This window comes from Chiloscyllium plagiosum, chromosome 10 (assembly GCF_004010195.1).
Source record: "Chiloscyllium plagiosum isolate BGI_BamShark_2017 chromosome 10, ASM401019v2, whole genome shotgun sequence".
NCBI classification, from domain to species: Eukaryota; Metazoa; Chordata; class Chondrichthyes; order Orectolobiformes; family Hemiscylliidae; genus Chiloscyllium; species Chiloscyllium plagiosum.
Window position 1 is genome coordinate 86,279,829 of NC_057719.1, and position 19,831 is coordinate 86,299,659.

At 39.6% G+C, this 19,831-nt stretch overlaps 1 protein-coding gene across 3 annotated transcripts in view; it reads right to left on the reverse strand.

Moving 5' to 3' along the window:
* LOC122553854 (neutral alpha-glucosidase C-like) overlaps nt 1-19,831 on the reverse strand; it is a 110,657-nt gene that overhangs the window by 75,341 nt on the left and 15,485 nt on the right. For 2 of the 3 annotated variants that reach the window (XM_043698273.1, XM_043698272.1), the window contains 4 exons: nt 13,240-13,302; nt 12,476-12,584; nt 8,533-8,660; nt 2,253-2,438 (listed from right to left, as the gene is read on the reverse strand). In XM_043698273.1, coding sequence (XP_043554208.1) covers nt 2,253-2,438; nt 8,533-8,660; nt 12,476-12,584; nt 13,240-13,302 — 486 coding nt within the window. Of the gene's footprint in view, nt 1-2,252; nt 2,439-8,532; nt 8,661-12,475; nt 12,585-13,239; nt 13,303-19,831 lie in introns of those variants that run through there. The other variant, XM_043698274.1, reaches the window with a different exon arrangement.

Here is a 19,831-nt window from a genome sequence, read left to right on the forward strand (position 1 = left end):
GGTACAATTGCAACATTTAAGAGGCATTTGGATGGGTATATGAATAGGAAGGGTTTGGAGGGATATGGGCCGGGTGCTGGCAGGTGGGACTAAATTGGGTTGGGATATCTGGTCGGCATGGACGGGTTGGACTGAAGGGTCTGTTTCCATGCTGTACATCTTTATGACTCTATGACTCTAAGTAAGTTCAAAGAATTGAATGCATAGCTCAAAGACTGGTGTGGAAGAAATAGGTTTTGATTCGTGAGTCACCAGCACCAGAACTGGAAAACGGGGAACAATAATATCGCAACAGCTTTCACCTGAATCATATTGGATCTAGTGCCCTGATGAGTTTCATAATTAAGCACCGATAGGATATGGTAACCAGGGTGTGACAGGAAAGGAAACTGTATACGCACAAGACTTAACCAACGAAGCTGGTCAGAGTATGGGAGAAAGACTTTAGCAATAGAGGAGTGTATGGGTGAAAAGAGATGTAGATATCCAAAGATAAATGTTGAGGCAATATGATTGTATATCAATATGCGCAAAGGTAATTTGAGTGAGAACTGGAAGGGACAGAGAGTTTAATATCTTTAATATATCATAAAGTAAGGTCCATTCAAGGAATTGTAATAAGTACTGAAGTTATTTACTTGTGCTGCATCAGCATAAAGCCATGATGTGGTGGCACAAATAAAGTTACAGGAAATGCTTTAGTTCTAACTACTACTGAGAGCTATGTACACGTTAAGCAAGGTTGGCAAATAAATATTCCAAGGTACAAAACAGTTTGAAAAGTCACAAAGGAAAAGGATGATATTATGGACATCAATGAGAAAGGATCTTCAGTCAAAAAAAATTCAGGAAATTGTGACAGCATGGTGGAGATTGGCATATTTGGATTTCCACAAGAAATGCAATAAAATGCCACACAAAAGATGAATGCACAAGGTAAGGCTCATTGAGTTGGGTAATACGTGCGCATGATTAAAGGATTGTCAGGAAGTGGAAAATAGGGATAAATGGGGCAATTTCAAGTTAGTAGAAATGTGACTAATGGAGTGGCATAAAAATTAGTTCTGGGGTTTTAACTGTTTACAAGCTACCTTAATGACTTTGGTAAAGAGATAAAGGCTGTTGTGGCACAGCAGTAGTATCTCTACCTCTGCAAAGTTTAGGGTTGTGTTTAAGTCCCACCTACTCTAACAACTTTAAACAGGTTGGTTAAAAATATTTAGACATCGAGACAGAGAGTAAAGTATTCAAGTTTGCTGATGATATAAATCTTCATGGGAACACAAGCTGTGAGGAAATAAAGACACTGCAAAAGAGATAGACAGGATAACTGAGTGGTCAACAAGGTGACAGATAGGGTAAAACATTGAGGAGTGTGAGGTTATTCATTTTGTTTGTAAAGACAGAAAAGCAAAACTTTTTTAAACAGTGTGAAACTTGGAAATGTTAATATTCAAATAGGCTTGGCTATACTCATATAAGGAACACAAAAAAAAAGCATGGAGGCACAGCAAGCAGTTCGGAAAACAAATGGTGATTTGCCCTTTCTTGCCAGGGGATTGGAGTACAAAAGTAAAGTCTTGCTACTCCAGTTTACTAAGACCACATTTGGAATGTTGCGTGCGATTTTGATCTCAAATATAAAGAAGGCTATTTTTGCATTTGAGGCAGTACAGTGAAGGTTGGTCGCATTGGTCTTGGGACAGAAAGGTCTATATTCTCTGCAGTTTAAAAGAATGAGAAGTAATCTCATTGAAATATTCATGATTAAAAAGGGCTTGACAGGACATACTCTGAGGCACTGTCTCCCCTGGCTGGGAAAATGCATACCAGCTGGTTGTTTCAGCATCAGGGAACAACTGGTTGTGAAGCTGAAATTCTCTATCTCAACAGGATTGTGGATGCATCATCAATGGATATATTTAAGGCTGACAGAGACAGGTTTTTGGTCTCTAAGATCAGCCAAAATCGAAGCCATGGAAGCCTAGGTTCAAATAGCCAGTCTTTTCCTGCTCCTATTTCTTATATTCTTAAATTTCAAATTAAATTGTGGCAAATAATTTTTGTTGGGCAGGTGTTTTAGGACTTAGCTAAGAAGGGCAAGTTGAGTTAAGATACAGATAAACCATAATTTAATTGATGCAACAGACCTGACTGGCTGATATGGCTAAATTCCATCACGATCAGAAAATTTCTAGGCTATTGATTGGGATATAAATAACAGGAAATGAATTACAGCACTGGAAACTTACACTTCAGATTGTGACTTCTTACGCAGATGTTCAAAGTATAAATACCCAAGAGAATTCACACACATGGATACTTCACCATGATTCTGAATTTCCATTCGAAATGGCTTTGCTATAACCAGTACGTGGGTGCATCCATTAGCTGCAGCCAGTGTTAAAGAAAGCCCATCATTACACACTACAGTCAGTCTGGAAAACACACAAAATAAATGCTCTAAATAGCGTGCCATATTTACAAAGAGTTCCCATTTTATAACATGGTCAGAAGGAAAATAGATATTTTCACATTCAATAGCATATACAGATACATAATGAATTGAAATGGCAGCAAGCACTCATACTGGCATGCTACCTTAAAGGTACAAATTGCACAATATATTTAAACACAGTATATCCTTGACCTGCCAGGAATAGAAATGAGACACTAAAATCATGTTATAATGCAAATATGTTTTTCCAACCATATATTCCACTTTACTCCACTAACAATAAAACAATAAAATATAACAAATGCACGGTGCAACTCAAATTTACTCTCAGATCTGAAGCACAGTTGTGACACTTAACTGATAAATGAGCAAATCAAATTCTTAAAAACTATGATCAACCTGACAACTTAGTCCCAGATAAAAAATGGTTTGAGAGATTAAAAGTTCCATGTACACTTTAATTTATGTCAGTCACTTCTGGTGTCAAATGAATACAGCAACCACAAAATTAATAAATGCCACAGTACCAGAAGCGTCACAGCTTTTTCATTATTTTTATTTTATTCTTTCATAGATTTTGGTTTGGAGCTGAGAATTGAGAACTACAAGCTGAAAATGACGCTTGGACATTAGACGGGATCTTATGGAAAAAGAAAGACCAAACAAGCTGATTTTTGTTTGTGTGGCCAGGCATGGAAGTTAATTGCAGATTGGTTCTTGATCAAAAGGTTCTACAGATAATTTGAAACCTGGGGAGAGCACTATGCTTAAAAAGACAGCATTAACAAGGTCAGTACCTCAGACTTCGTTCTAGCAAGTCTGGTAGAGGCCTCATGTTCAAGCAGATGGTAGATGTACATGGACAACACCACATGAGAAAGTTAACCTGAGTGTGTTTTCTGTCAGAAAGAATGGGTTGTAATGAAACACTGTGAAGGTTTGAAAGTTCCCTGACTCACCTCCCATGAACAGCTATTGGAAGTTCAGAGAACAGAAACTCATGATAAGTATAAGCTGACTTCCTCTGAGTGAACTAAAAATGTGGCCCTGATCGACATCTTCAGAGAACCAAACAAGAAACAATCGTATATATCTGTGGAACAATGCATTATAAACTACTTACAGAGTCATAGTCATAGAGATGTACAGCATGGAAACAGACCCTTCGATCCAGTTTTCTATTATTTATCTCTTAACTGTGTCTGTTTGTCAGACTGTCTTTTGTGTGAATACAATTGTAAACAAAGGTTAAATCACAAACATTAATTAGATTACTGTGTTGTTTAATTTTGCTCACTGAAATGACTATCACTCATAAATTGCTCAATCTTTGTTTAAACTACAAACCGCTGTCAAAAATAGATTATTCACAGAGTCTCGGGTTGGTTACTCAAAATCTGGTTAGAAACCACTGGGGTCAACTTTGAGGGTCTTAGAACATTTCAATTTTACTGTGTTGTGAATACAAGGATAGAAGGTTGATTTGGTACAGCTGTCTGTCTCTGTGTCGTAACAACAATATCAAAAAACCTTCAACAAAATCACGAATGCTATCCAATGTGATCGTGACAAAGTTATCCTCGTCCTCTCTTTGTTGTGTCTGTAGATTCTGAAATGGTCAACCACATTATCCTCTTCCAACGTTTCCTCACTGTCACCAGCATGGACTCCCCTAATTCAAATCCTCTCGACCCAGTTATAGTCAGCTTACCATATACAAGGACTTCTTTTCCTACTCTCTTTGATACTATCACTGGTTCTGGTTGTAAGTTTGCTCGCTGAGCTGGAAGGTTCGTTTTCAGACGCTTCATCACCATACTAGATAACATCATTAGTGAGCCTCTGGTGAAGCACAGGTGGTACGGCCCACTTTTTATTTATGTGTTTAGGTTTCCTTGGACTGGTGATGTAATTTCCAGTTCTTTTTCTCAGGGGGTGATAAATGGGATCTAAAAAGTCAATATGTTTGTTGATTGAGTTTCGGAGAGAGTGCCATGCTTCTAGGAATTCTTGTGCGTGTCTCTGTTGGCTTGTCCTATGATGGATGTGTTGTCCCAATATAAGCGGTGTCCTTTCTCATCTGTATGTAAAGATACAAATGAGAATGGGTCATGTCTTTTTGTGGCTAGTTGATATTCATTATCTTAGTGACGAGTTTTCTGCCTGTTTGTCCAATGTAATGTTTGCTACAGTTCTTGCAAGGTATTTTGTAAATGACCACTACTCAGACCACTTAGCATCATGGTAGAGCATAGAATATAGAACAATACAGCACAGAACAGGCCCTTCGGCCCACGATGTTGTGCCGAACATTTGTCCTAGCTTAAGCACCCATCCATGTACCTATCCAATTGCCGCTTAAAGGTCGCCAATGATTCTGACTCTGCCACTCCCACAGGCAGTGCATTCCATGCCCCCCTCACTCTCGGGGCAAAGAACCTACCCCTGACATCCCCCCTATACCTTCCACCCTTCACCTTAAATTTATGTTCCCTTGTAACATTCTGTTCTCTCTGACTGTCTATTCTATCTATTCCTCTGATCATCTTATAAACCTCTATCAAGTCACCCCTCATCCTTCGCTGTTCCAATGAGAAAAGGCCTAGCACTCTCAACCTATCCTCATACAACCTATTCTCCATTCCAGGCAACATCCTATTAAATCTTCTCTGCACCCTCTCCAAAGCTTCCACATCTTTCCTAAAGTGAGGCGACCAGAACTGCACACAGTACTCCAAATGTGGCCTAACCAAAGTACTGTACAGTTGCAACATCACTTCACGACTCTTGAATTAAATCCCCCTGCCAATGAACGCTAATACCCCATAGGCCTTCTTACAAGCTCTCCACAACTCCACCTATCTTTGTATCATCTGCAAATTTACTGACCCACCCTTCGGCTCCCTCATCTAAGTCATTAATAAAAATTACAAACAGCAGAGGACCCAGAACTGATCCCTGCGGAACTCCACTTGTAACTGGGCTCCAGGCTGAATATTTACCATCTACCACCACTCTCTGACTTTGACCGGTTAGCCAGTTTTCTATCCAACTGGCCAAATTTCCCTTTATCCCATGCCTCCTGACTTTCCGCATAAGCCTACCATGGGGAGCCTTATCAAATGCCTTATTAAAATCCATGTATACTACATTCACTGCTCTACCCTCATCCACATGCTTGGTCACCTCCTCAAAGAATTCAATAAGACTTTAAGGCAAGACCTAAGGTAGCCCCCAAACTCACCAACTCACTAAAACAGCAGCTAATGGACTTGAAAGACCCTAAACAAACAAAAGGCAAAACTAATGTAATTTACAAAATACCTTGTAACAAACACTACATTGGACAAACAGGCAAAAAACTAGCCACCAGGATACATGAACATCAACCAGCCACAGAAAGACATGACCCATACTGGTATCTTTACATACAGATGTGGGAGGACACTACTTCCACTGGGACAACACATCCATCTAGGACAAGCCAAACAGAGACACGCACAAAAATTCCTCGAAGCATGGCACTCCAACCAGAAGTCTATCAACAAACACATTGACTTGGATCCCACTTACCAACCCCTGAGAAAAAGAACAGAAAATGACATCATCACAGGAAATGACATCACCTATCCAAGGAAACCTAAACACATAAACAAAAAGCGGGCCATACCACCAGTGCTTCACCGGAGGCTCACTGATGATGTTACCTAGTATGGTAATGAAACATCTGAAAATGAACCTTGCAGCTCAGCAAGCAAACTTACGTCCAGAACATCAACCTAAGCTACAAATCTTCTCAAACCTCGCTAACTATCTCTGGTGTTTCTCAAGAATCTATCTTTGACCTGCTTTTGTTTCTCATTTACATGCTGTGCCTCAGCAACTTTATCCAAAGGCAGAGAACTGGTTTTTACATCTCGACTGAGGACATCCTGGTCCATTTCAGCACTACCGTGCCCAAATAAGACTAATTCATGTTACTTCATCTTATGACTTTTTCAAGTTCAACTGCCTTTGCTACCCACTCCATTATCTCAACAAAAAGCAGTTTACCCTTGCCTGTTCTGAAGATGTCATATCAGACTTGAAATATTAACTCTTGTTCTCTCTCCACAGATGTTTCCAGACTGCTGAGTTTCTCCAGCAGTTTTTTTTCATAACTTTTAATAAATCTTTTTGCTCTTTTTCTATTTTTAGTTATTGCTTGCTTAAGTGTCTTATTTTTTTCTTGGATTATTGCTTTTAAAATACTTCTCATGGTCAATGTTAAAATGACTAGTCTGTAATCATGACATTTATTCTTTCCCATTTTGTTAATTCTCAAAGGTATATAATTATTATTATTACATTCATTTATAATCCTCCAGTCCTTAGAACCACCCCAGTATCTAACGCAACATCTCTGAAATTTCTACCTTCATTCACAGAATTCATAGAGTCCCTACAGTGTGGAGATAGGCTATTTGCCCCAACAAGTCCACATCGGCCCTCCAAAAAGTATCTCACCCAGACCCATTCCCTTCCCCTATTACTCTACATTTTCCCTGACGAATGCACCTAACCTTTATATCCCTGAACACAATGGGCAATTTAGCGTAGCCAATTCACCTAACCTGCACATGTTTGGACTGTGGGAGGAAACCGGAGCACCCGGAGGAAACCCACACAAACACGGTGAGAACGTGTAAACTTCACACATACAGTCGCCTGAGGCTGAAGTCTAACCCTGGTCCCTGGTGCTGTGAGGCAGCAATGCTTTAATTCCCTTCAGTTCCCTCAGTATCCCTGGAAATATCTTATCTGAAGCTAGTAGTTTATTCATTGAAGTGCCATCAGTCTTTCTCACAATTTCTCTTTTATCCATTATTACTTCATCCAGTAACCTCACACTGCCTCATCCGCTATAGCTTTGGCAAGTCCTTTTATTGAGTAAACAATAGCACATATCAGACTTTAGATGTGTACCTATCTCTAAGTGTACCATGTCTCTTGAGGAGAAGAAGACTTAAAAGAAGTACACTTAACTCAATCCATAGAAGGGCAAACCCATTCAAGTCAGCACTTACCTTCCACACGAACAACCAGACAATCACATTTCTGTTTCCATATTCCATTCCAGATTTCAAATCCTATCAAGTCATTTTCATTTACTGAATCAAATCTAATCCTGGATGCTGAATTTCTATCTCAATCAATAACCTTGAAAGTGAATTTGATAAGCTCACAACTCTCTGTGTGAAAAATTTCTTCTGCCATCTGTTCCAACCATCTTACATTTGATCTAGCATCCATGGACCCACATTTTCAAACACTGAACGACTTCAACCAACTCCTTTCATTCATATTGTCCTGTATTGTCATGATTGACAAAGCTTGCATTATTATTATCACCTCATACATTCCATAGTGTAACAAAGAAGTATTTTTATTTTTTACCTTCATGTGTGCTCGGGCTCATATTTTATGCTGGGATTTAGTATTTCACACTTGACATTTTCTGAGAGGAAAGTTAAGGTTGAATATTACCTAATTACTTTGCCACTATTTACTGATATACAATTTGGCAATTTGTAATCTAAGTAATGATGGGACCGAATGTGTCCTATTACACAATCAAATAAATCAGATGGGATCATATAATACTAATGCATGGTGTGGCACGAATGTTACTTACCACTTGTCACCCCAAGATACCGTCCAGATCTTGTTGCATTTGGACACGGACTGATTCAGTGTCTCAGGAGTTGCAAATAGTGCAATCATCAGCAAACATCCCCACTTCTGACCTTATGATGGACGGAAGGTCATGATGGAGCGGCTGAAGATGGTTTGGCCTAGGATACACTGAGGAACTTCTGTCGAGATGTCCTAGAGCAGAGATGACTGACATCCAACAACTATGACCATCTTCCTACATGGATTGATATCAGGTCATGGTCCATATGACACCAGATTATCATGTTAGAAACACGTGAGAGAGTCAGGTCTAGCCTGCACATAAATTCATTGTAAAAGGCACTTTGACAAATAACAGCCTTCCAACTAGATTTTGCTTGTTGCACCAGATATCTCACCTTTGTGTGACTGGTTCGTTAACAATAACATCAGGGACTTCATATCTCAGCTTCATTGGCTTCAACTCATTCACTTTTATCCTGATTACATGATCCTCAAGGGCAAAGATCTCCAAAAGGAGTGAAACCTAAAAAAATGTTTAAAACGTTAATCACCCAGCGCTGCCATTACAATTCAAAATAAATTCTTAATGAAGATATTAACTGTGCATAATGTACAAAGAATTTAAATCTAACAAGGCTTCTGGTTTCTAATGCTGACGTCTTTGCTCATTTAATTAATGGATTGTGATATTGCAGAAGTAACTTTCAATTGAGACAATAATGTTTCAGACTGGATTGTCCACTCAGTACACAACCAGTCTACATCTCATTGACTAAGTGCACTTCATCTACCACCTTAAGCATTCACTTCCTCCACAACTGACAACTACAGCACTGTGTACCATTGGCAAAATGCACTGCAGCAAATCACAAAAACTGCTTCAAAATGTGCAACCTCTATTGCCTGAGAGGACATTGGCAGTTGATTGATGAAAACACCACTACCAGTAAGTTTTCCTTCTCATCAAATCCTGTCCTCACTTGGAACTATATTGCTATTCCTTCAGTTACTTGACCATGATCCTGGAATTCCCTTCCTAATAGCACTGCAGATGTCCCTACACCTTAAGGTTCACCATCACCTTCCTCAGGGCAACAAATGCTCATGCAACTAGTGAAGCCCACATCCATGAATAAATATTTCAAAAGAGGCCTAATCAATAATGAAGCTATCAAGTCACTCTTTGTGATAGACCACAGTATAATCAATGCCCTTGCCATCCTGTGGTGAAGACAGATGAGGGCAGATTTCCTTGCTTAACTTTGTTCTGATGACACTGGCAATGTTGAGGACTCCCACATGACTCCCTCCAAACTGTATACAACTTTGCCACCACCTCTCGCCCTCATGCAAACCAGTGCGACAGCACATGTCTGGAACATTATCTTTTAAATATGATATGGTAAGTCAACTTATTGCTTGACTGTTTTCCCAGTTTTGGCAAAATACTTTAGTTGTCAGTGAGAAGGTCACTGCAAGGTCAACAGAGTTGGATGTGCTGTTGTCATTTATCACATCAAGTTCATTGCTGTGTGTTTTGTTCAATTGTAATTGCTTTTAGACATCATGGAGGTTTGGTGTAACTGGGTGGCTTGCTAGGTCTTTTCAGAGGACAGTTAAGAGTCAACCACTTTGTTCCTTGTTTGGAGTCACATGAAAGAAGAATTATATGAGCTGAGAATTTTTTTTTGTTCTGGACATAATTGGTCCTTGATGTCAAATGTTATCAAGCTAAAGGGAGAGGCTGAATAGCCTGGTGTTATTTTCCCTGGAGCATCAGAGGCTGAGGGGTGGCCTAATAAAAATTTATAAAATCATGAGGGGCGTCGATAAGGTAAATAGCCAAGGTCTTTTTTTCTGGGGTGGGGGGAATCCAGAACTAGAAAGCATAGGTTTAGGGTGAGAGGGGAAAGATTTAAAAGGGACACAAGGGGCAACTTCCTCATGCAGAGAGTAGTGCGTGTATGGAATGAGCTGCCAGAGGAAGTGGCATGGACTGGTTGGACCACAGGGTCTGTTTCCATGCTGTACATCTCTATGACTCTACGACTATCATTGGAATCTGATTGGTCCTTTATGTCATGTTTTTCATACAGGTCAGTCAGCAACATTAAGCACTCAGCCACTGAAATTCAGGTAAGGACAGCAACTTTCCATTTGTAAAGGATATGAGTGAATAGATGGGTTTTATGACAATTGACAATAGTTTCATGGTCATCATCGTTGAGACTAAGATTTCATTCAAGATTTATTAATTTAATATAATTCCACCAGCTATCATAGTGAGAAATTGACTGGTGATTCAGAGCATTAGCAAGGGCCTCTAGATTATCAGTCCAATGACATAATCACTGTGCCAACACCTCTCACATGATTCTTTCCCCTATTCACACCATCAGTACTTTTTGCATTTAATCCATTGCAACAGTGTCTATCATCTGCCAGGGCATTCTCCCATTGTTATCCTCTGCTCCACAGTTTCCTTTCAAAGATTACTTCACATCTTTTAACTCTGGACCCATTTCCTCTCATGAACCAAAATCTATGAATGGAAAATTACAGGCAATATATTCAAACATTTTTGGCATGAAACGGTGTTAGCTGCAGATGCCTTTACCAGTACGTATTTGGAAAACTACCCCTTAAAAATTCATATCAAAGTGCTTAGAAGGTCCAGGTAAAAGCACGTGGATTTGTAAAGGGGACTCCACGATCGGTTAACTTATGTCATTTTTGAAGAAACTACTGTGTCCAAGAGGAATGCAGTGGAATTTATTCATATAGATTTTCAGAAGCTTTTGATAGGATCGTAAGGCTCGGAGAGAAAAGCATGATGGGAAGTAGATGCTTATTTAATTTATAGGATATCAGTAAAGACAAGTGCAAGGGATCTGGGCTCATTTCAATAAGTAATTTGGATATGAGCAGATGGGTGGCAAATACAGTTTACAAAATGCTAAAGGATTTCTACCCACCTCCAATTCTGATCTCTTGTGCATTGATAATTTATTCACTCCACTACATGTAACTGTGCCTACAGCTGAGACACTAAGCTCTGGAATTTCATCCCTGAACATCACTATTGCTTTTGTTTTAAGACAGTCCTTAAAATCTAATGTTGCAACCTATTTGGCAGCCAATTACTGGAGATTTCAACTTGAGTGGGATTTAGACCATAGCCGTGGAAAAATGGATGGGAGTAGACAGACATAGCTTGAGTTTACGGCAATCACAAGCATTGTGTGGCTAGAATTTACTGGTTACAACTTAGCGAGAATATCTAAAGATGTCCTTTGACTCGGGATATATCAGGAGCATGATCAGAGACATCAGGTCTATAAGCAAAGAAAACAAAGTCATCACCAACTGCAGTAAACAGCTGGAGAGGTGGGAGAATGCTATCTTAATACTACTCCGAGGAGAACACTTGTCATGGCAGGTCTGGATATGAAACACACAGCAAAGCAGTTTAGCAAAGCTATTGACTCCCTTGAAACGAGCAAAGCTCCAGTTGCTGATGCTATACCAGGTAGACTCACAGGAACTCGGCACTCCTACGTGAACTTCCCTGTCTCTGCTGGAAGGGAGAGAAGTAGGACATGCAGGCTACAAAGACTGGGGAAATGTACAAGAATGTAATCGAAAACAGCAATTGTGACAACTATCTGAATATCACGATACAAGTATTTGCTGTGCTAGCCTTATCAGACTGCAAATCCTGGCTCAATACATTTACCCCAAAACCCAATGTAGGAGCAAATTAATGCAGATGCTGGAATCTGTACTGAAAACAATAAATGCTGGAGATCACAGCAGGTCAGGCAGCAAACATGGACAGAAAGCAAGTTAATGTTGAGTCGAGGTTACTCCTCATCAGAGTCCTAATTTAAATGCAATTTAGGACTTAAAAAATTAAATCAACAATTAACAAATCAGAAACATAAAGTTTGTCTCAGTCATGGGAAATTACAACTTATTGTTGTAAAAAAGTCCACTCTGTCACTAATGTCCCTCAGGAATGTAAATCTGCCCGCTTTATTTGATCTAGCTTACATATGATTCCAGATCTACAGTAATACGACTGGTTCCTAACTGTCCTCTCAAATAGCCAAATAAGCCATTCAGTTCATGGGTAAGTAGGATGGGCCACAAATTCTGGTCTTGCTAGCAACATCCACATCTCATGAAAGAATCATAAAAATCCTACCATTGTGTCACTTTGAAATAAACACCAGTAAGTTTATTATTCCGCATTTAAAACATTTGCAACATTGAAGCATCATTGGACTGGAGATCAATGAGAGATTAAAGCAAAACCATTGCGACTTTGACATTAACCTTATTCTCTTCATTGAGCAACTGTAGCGTGGCTTTGCAGCTTGAGAGTTGGAGAGTATCCAGTAAGGCATGATATGGAGAATTTCCTGGCAACAATTTCTTCTGACGCCTGAAGGGGTGGGAAAATAAGTGAAAAAAAACTATGAATTTATCCAGAGACATGTCAGCTTTCCACAGTGCTGATTATAGATTCAACTCCACTTGACCAGTGCGTACTTGATGCAGGCACAAGGGTTTATTACAGTAACACTGATATTCATCAAATAAAAGTCAAATATAAAAACAGAATGTACTGAAGAAAATCAACATGTCTTTTCCAAACAAGTCATACTGGAGTCAAAGCATGAACTATGTTTCTCGTGTCACAGATGCTGCCAGACTTGCTGAGTTTCTCCAGTTTCTCTGAATTTCTCAAATATAAACTTTGTTTATACTTCTGATAATCCTTAACTGAAGGAGCAGTCCAGTTTCCCTCTCTTGAGTCAGAAAGTTGAGTTCAAGTCCTCCTCCAGCTACATTATCTATAGGAATCATAGTGACATGCTATCTTAATTAATTTTACCAATCCTGAGTCCATTCCATACTGGAAATTGATTAATCTCATAGTTAAAGATGTATATTGTTTGTTTACATGCTTTGGATAACCAGCTTGTTGTGGTTTAAAAACTACTGCTATCAGAAACAGCCGTTGCCTTGAACAGCTCAAAATCTTAATTAGACTCAACAGATTACTGAACCGATTGCCTCCAGCAACAGAGGTATACCTGTAGAATGCAATGTCCCCAGTTGTCTTGAACTTGTTGCTCTCAACTACTTCTGCAAGTGCACTGTCAGGGATAGAAAAAAAATAATTAGTCTTGCTCGTGCTTCTGTACAGAAGAACCTCAATTATTTGAAGGACATGGGTGGGGAGTATTTCATTTGGTTAATTGAATTCTGGATAATCAAATGCCGGATAACATAGTTTAGCCAAGCATCAGGTCCTTGCAAACTTGCCGGATAATCTGATATTTGGATAATCGAAAGCAGGATAATCAAGGTTCCTCTGTACTTAAAATACTTTAAGCAATGCAGTGTCCTCTATATTTAGGAGACCAAATACAGATTGGGTGGCTGATTCACAGAACACCTTCATTTATATCCAAGCGTAGCCCCAAGTTTCTACTGCTTGCTATTTTAATTCAGCACTTTCCTCTCATGCCCACATTTTGGTCCTCACTGTACTGTTCCAGTGAACAAACTCATGCTTGAGTAACGAGCTCTCTGATTTAGACACTTTACAGCCTTCTGAACCCAAGATTGAATTCAACAATCAGACTATGTACTCTGTTCCCCATTTTGATTCTGTTATTTAGCCATGAGTTTGTTTGAATGTTGTTCTTCATGGTTTTACTTTCAAACAGAACTATTAAGTATTCTGGGATTTACACTCACTCTGGACAAATGCTTAGTGAGTTTCCTGCAACTGTTACCATTCTTTTTTTACTTTAGTTCTATGACTCATAGAATCGTACATTTCAAAAAAGGCCCTTCAGCCCATTGAGTCTATACCACCAAAAATACACTAAAGCTACACTTTCCAGCTCTAGGCCTATAGCCTTGATTGTTACTACACTTCAAGTGCTCATCTAAGTACATTTTTAAAAGTTGTAAGCTTTCCCACCTCAACTACCCACCCAGGCAGTGTATTCCCAACCTCTACCTGGGTGAAAAACATTCTGCTCAAGTCCCCTCTAATCCACTTGTCTTTCACCTTAAAATTATACACCCTTGCATTTGACACTTCAACCCTGTCCATGGCCCACATTAACTTATATATGACAATCAGATTCACCCTCCAAACCTCCAGGAACACCTCCAGGAATTAATGCCCAAGGACCATCCTGCTATCCTGTAGCTGTGATGTTCCACGCCAGGTAACACCCTCACGAGTTTCCTCTGCACTCCCTCCAATGAAAGCAAATCCTCTCAATAGCGTGGTGACCAGAACTGCACACACAACTCCAGCTGTGGTCTAACAAAAGTCCTGTACAGTTCCAATATAACCTCCCTCTTATAATCTATGTCTCGACTGTTAAGGCATGTGCTGAAAATGTGTTGCTGGAAAAGCGCAGCAGGTCAGGCAGCATCCAAGGAGCAGGAGAATCGACGTTTCGGGCATGAGCCTGTTAAGGCATGTGTCCTGTATACTTTAACTCCCCTATTAGCTTGCCCTACTGCCTTCAGGGATCGGTGGACAAGCAACACAAGTTCCTCTGAGCTTCCGAATGTCTTGCCATTCATTGAATACTCCTTTGTCATGTTAGTTCTTCTAAATTACATCACTTCACACTTATCAGGGTTAAGTTCCATCTGCCAGTGATCTGCCCAATCTGTCTATATCCTCTTGTAACCTAAGGCTTTCTTTCACACTTGTAAATACCCAACTAACCTTAGTGTCATCTGCAAACTTACTTATCATCAACCCCACATTCTCATCTATAATTTATATACAATCAATGAGAGATCCAGAACTGGTCTCTGTGGTAGACCAGTGGGCATCAAGCTTCATACAAATAGACTTCTATCATTACCATCTGTCTCCTGCTAATCATCCAACATGCCAAGTTACCCTGGATCCCATGAGCTTTTACATTCCTTGTAAGCCTATCTGTGGGACTTTTTCAATGCTGTAGCCACTCAAATGATGGATTTATGAAAAATGGACAATAAATGAGGCATGCTGCGAAACTGAGACAAGCCTTGACCAAAGTGACTAAGCTAATCAACATACTGCAGAATCCAGACTGGCTGGAGCTACAGAGTTTATAATTAACCCAGCAGCTGCAAACAATACAATGTGTGCTTGAATTTGTACTAAATAGAATCAACCTGAATGCCATCCCCAGGACAATTGGAACCTTGAGTTGTTTACCAGACACAGGGGCGCCTCACATCCTTATTCGGAGAGAGCTACCTGACCTATGTGCACCCAACACCTCCAGGAATGGATGCCCATGGACCATTCTGCCATCGACATGTCAACGTCTGATTGGGACCAATTGGTCAAGATGATCTAGTCCCAATCGATCTCTTGGAGGACACCAAAGACCCTCCCAAAAGGGTTGCAACAACTACTAAGTATAAAAATAGCCGCAACGCCACCTTCAGGAGCAGTAACTTGAGACCGACAACTGTGAAGAGAAGACAGTCCTGGCACCACCGGGAGAAGACGACCAGATGTTCATTGCCATGTAGATCAAGGTCAACATCTAGTGTGGTGGTATATGATCATCGAGGGTTAAGTTAAAGCACAAGATAGTTGACGAGATTTATAGTGTAAATTGTTAGTTTATAGTGTATTTTGTTGTTATAGTATTAACTGTGTTAAATAATTGTTTATTATTAAGAGTTGACTTGCAGTTTCTTTGCTAGATATAGGAGTTAAAACATACTGTGTGGCAGGCGCAACAAATTGGCACCCCAGATAGGACCTCGATAAGAAGTCGAGGTCTGTGGAACATAATATTCCTTGAGATTTTGCCTGAGCTGGTTGTTAAGAGGACTGCTGCCCCACGAGAAGGCTAGGGATTCAAGTAAATCAAAGGGAATAGAAAGGTCTAAACTTAACTGTTCTTTGAAAGATAAAGCCAACAGGCAAATGACTGTTTCCTTTGTGTGTGGGATCCTTAGTCGAATAGGTAAGGTAAAACACCAAAAGTCGGCAGAGACCTGGTGGGATTAGGACCGGAACATAGTGAAAGCCGTACCCTCAGTCTGATCCACCCCCTATACCCTTTAGTTAATTGAGAATGGCAGAGAAAGGCGCCAGAGTAGAAGATTGTCCCATATGGGAAAAGAAGCTAAGGCAATTCATTACTAAGAAAAAGTGGCCTATATGGGCAGAATTTTGTTGTAGTGAAGAAAAGGGATAAGGATCCCTCAGACAAAAATATTGGGATGATTTTAGGAAAATATATGGGAAGCTGGCTATCAAAGTTGAAAAGGTCGCAGCAATGATGTGCTGTTTGGGACGGAGCAGGAATTCATCACTGTATCATTGCTTCTTTTTGATTTTTATTGATTTTTCTTCAAAAAATGACAGTAGAACAAGGTGTAATCAGAAGCAATAAACAACAGTAAACAAAACCCCAACCACCCTCCCCATGGTATATACTTCCCCCAAATTACAAAAAAGATAAAAAATGACAAACAACCCTAATAAATAAACATATGCAAAGCACAAAAACAATAATAAATTCGACCAGCAGTAGGATGACTGCATTAGCAAAAGAAAAAAAAAAGAAAAAAATTGCCACAATAGAAGATACCTCAGTCTGGAACAGTTAAAAAGACAACACCCTTAACATATGAAAGGAAAGGGTTCCAGATTTTTATAAAAGGAGCCAGATATGGATAATCTTTTCTAATTTAAGGAAGTATAGCACAACTCTAATGCAGTGTGTATGAGTAGGCAGAATTAGGGATTTCCATTTTAACAATATCAATCTTCTGGCCAATAGGCTAGTGAATGCTATCATGTATTTTGCAGAGGAAGAAAGATTAGGCAAAGACGGTGACACCCCAAACAAAGTGACAATAGCATTAGGAGTAAGATTTTCGCCAGATACCTTAGCTAAGGTGTCAAAGATATCAGTCTGGTATCTACTTAAAGAAGGGCAAAACCAGAACCAGAGCATATACTTTGCTGGTGTTTGTTGACACCGATCACAGGACGGACACACCTCCTCAAATATTTTTGCAAGTCGAGCTTTGGTGTAGTGGGCAGAGTGTAGAATCTTGCATTGAATAATACTGTGCACCCTTTGTAAAATCTCATCCCACACATTACCTGGAATTACCTCTTCCAGATTTGCCCCCCAGACAGCTTTAACAGAATCAAGAGAATCTGAGCATACTTTATGAATGTTTGATAAATAGCTGAAAGAGCCCCCTTTAATGAAGAAAGCGAATCTAGAAAGATGAAAAAAATCAGATTCATGAGAAAGGGTGGGAAAAACATGAACTACGGACAAAACTGTGAACTTGGAGTGGCTTTTAGGAACTGAATACCTATCAACTAATTGTTGAAAAGATGCAAAAATGCCACCAATATTTTTCACAGTTTTTATTCCTGACTTAGCCCAACCAGAAAAGGAACTGTCCACTAAAGATGGAGGAAAAATATTGTTTGCCGCCAACGGTGCCTTAGTAGAAAATGACTGAAAGCCAAAGTGTCAGTTAAATCGAAACCAAGTTTTAAGACAGGATAAAACAATTACATTGCTTGTGTAAATAGAGATTGAAGAAAGGAGAGGTGAATGCAATAAAGCCTACTATGTTACAGTATGGGTGGAATTTGCCTCAATAGTCAACCAACAGTCCACCGTGGGGCGGCACTGTGGCTCAGTGGTTAGCATTGCTGCCTCACAGCACTAGGGTCCCAGGTTTGATTCCAGCCTTGGGCGACTCTCTGTGTGGAGTTTGCACATTCTCCCCGTGTCTGCGTTGTTTTCCTCCCACAGTCCAAAGGTGTGCAGGTTAGGTGAATTGGCCATGCTAAGTTGCCTGTAGTGTTAGGTGCATTAGTCAGAGGTAAATGTAGGGAAATGGGTCTGGGTGGGTTGCTCTTCAGAGGGTCGGTGTGGGCTTGTTGTGCCAAAGGGCCTGTTTCCACACTGTAGGGAATCTAATCTAATCTATCAAATTCGGAGAGCATCAAGGTTCTCATATTGGAGCCAAAAGTTCAAATTTCTAATGTTTGCTGCCCAATAATAAAACAAAATATTCAGCAGCTTCATTCCACCAAGTATCTTAGGCCTCTGTAACAACTGTTTTCATAACCTAGGAGTTTTTTTTATCTCAAATAAATTCAAGAATGAGACTATCAACTTTATGGAAAAAGAAAAGAGGGAGTAAAGTTGGTATTGAAATAAATAAGAAAATTGTGGAAAAATATTCATTTTAATGGAATTAATTCTAGCAGCAACAGACAAATTAAGGGGACACCATCGTTTGAAGTCTAGTTTAATTTGTACCAGTAATGGTTCAAACCTTTTCCTGTACAAATTGCCTAGTGTATCTGTCATGTATACACCAAGATAAATAAAACTAGAATTGGCAATTTTAAATGGTAAGTTATCTAGTGGGCATTCCCTGGCAGGCTTATTGATAGCAAATATCTCACTTTTGCTAAACATCAATTTATACAGAAATCTTCCTGAAAGATTCTAAAACTGAAAGTCCAGTGGGAATGGAGAGAGGTAAGTTTGAGACAAATAGCAAAAGGTCATCTTCATCAAGGGCAACCTTGAACTCCACACCATTTCTAATGATGCCAGAGAAATCAGGATGAGTCCATAGAGCAACAGACAAAGGTTCAAGTACAATGGCAAACAGCAGTGGACTCAAAAGGACAAACTTGTCTTGTGGAACGATAAATGTAGAAGTAACTAGAACTCACGTTATTGGTCCTGACAGAGGCCTGCTGCGGTGATGTATAGAGTAGTTAGGTCCAAGAAATAATATTTTCCCTAAAGCCTCAAGTTCTATTGTTGTGATTGGTTGTTCCAATTCCTTTGCCACATTTTGATCAAGAGTAGGAACGTTAATCTTATCAAAATCTGCTGTAGCAGAAGAACATTCAGATGAATAAACTGAAATGTAAAATTCCTTAAAAGTCTTGTGGATTTCTAATGGGTCTGACATGACACCTGAATTAGCATTAATGTGTGGGATTAATTGAGATAAGGACATCTGGCGCAAGTGATGTGCCAACAATGTTCCATCTCCTTGTTCATAAAATTTAGACCTAGAATGAAGTAAAAGCTTAGTGGTGTATTGGGACATTATAACATGGCCTGTATGGATATGCATTCTTTATATACTTCTGAAGACGTAGAGCTTGCATAAAGGGAGTCTAATTGAGACAGATGTTGTGCTAATCATGTCAATTTTTCTTTTGTGATTTGGAGGTGCTTGTGTTGGACTGGGGTGTACCAAGTTAAAAATCACACAGTACTAGGTTATAGTCCAACAGGTTAATTTGGAAGCACTAACTTTCAGAGTGCTGCTCCTTCATCAGGTGGTTGTAGAGTATAAGATTGTAGGACACAGAATTTATCGCAAAAGTGTGATGTAACTGAAATTATAAATTGTTTGTTAGGTCTCTCATCGTTTAGAATGGGCACGTTGGTTTCAGTTCTTTCATATGCAAATTCCAGAACTTTCTTAAAGTTACATTCTTAAGTGAACTTTAACAATACGTGCCATGTTGGCCCAGATAATGCACTGAAGATGTGAGGTGCCCTGTGTGAAGCTGTCTGTGCCCCAATGTTCAGACTGATTCTAATCTAAAAAGGGATTTACAGAATCCTA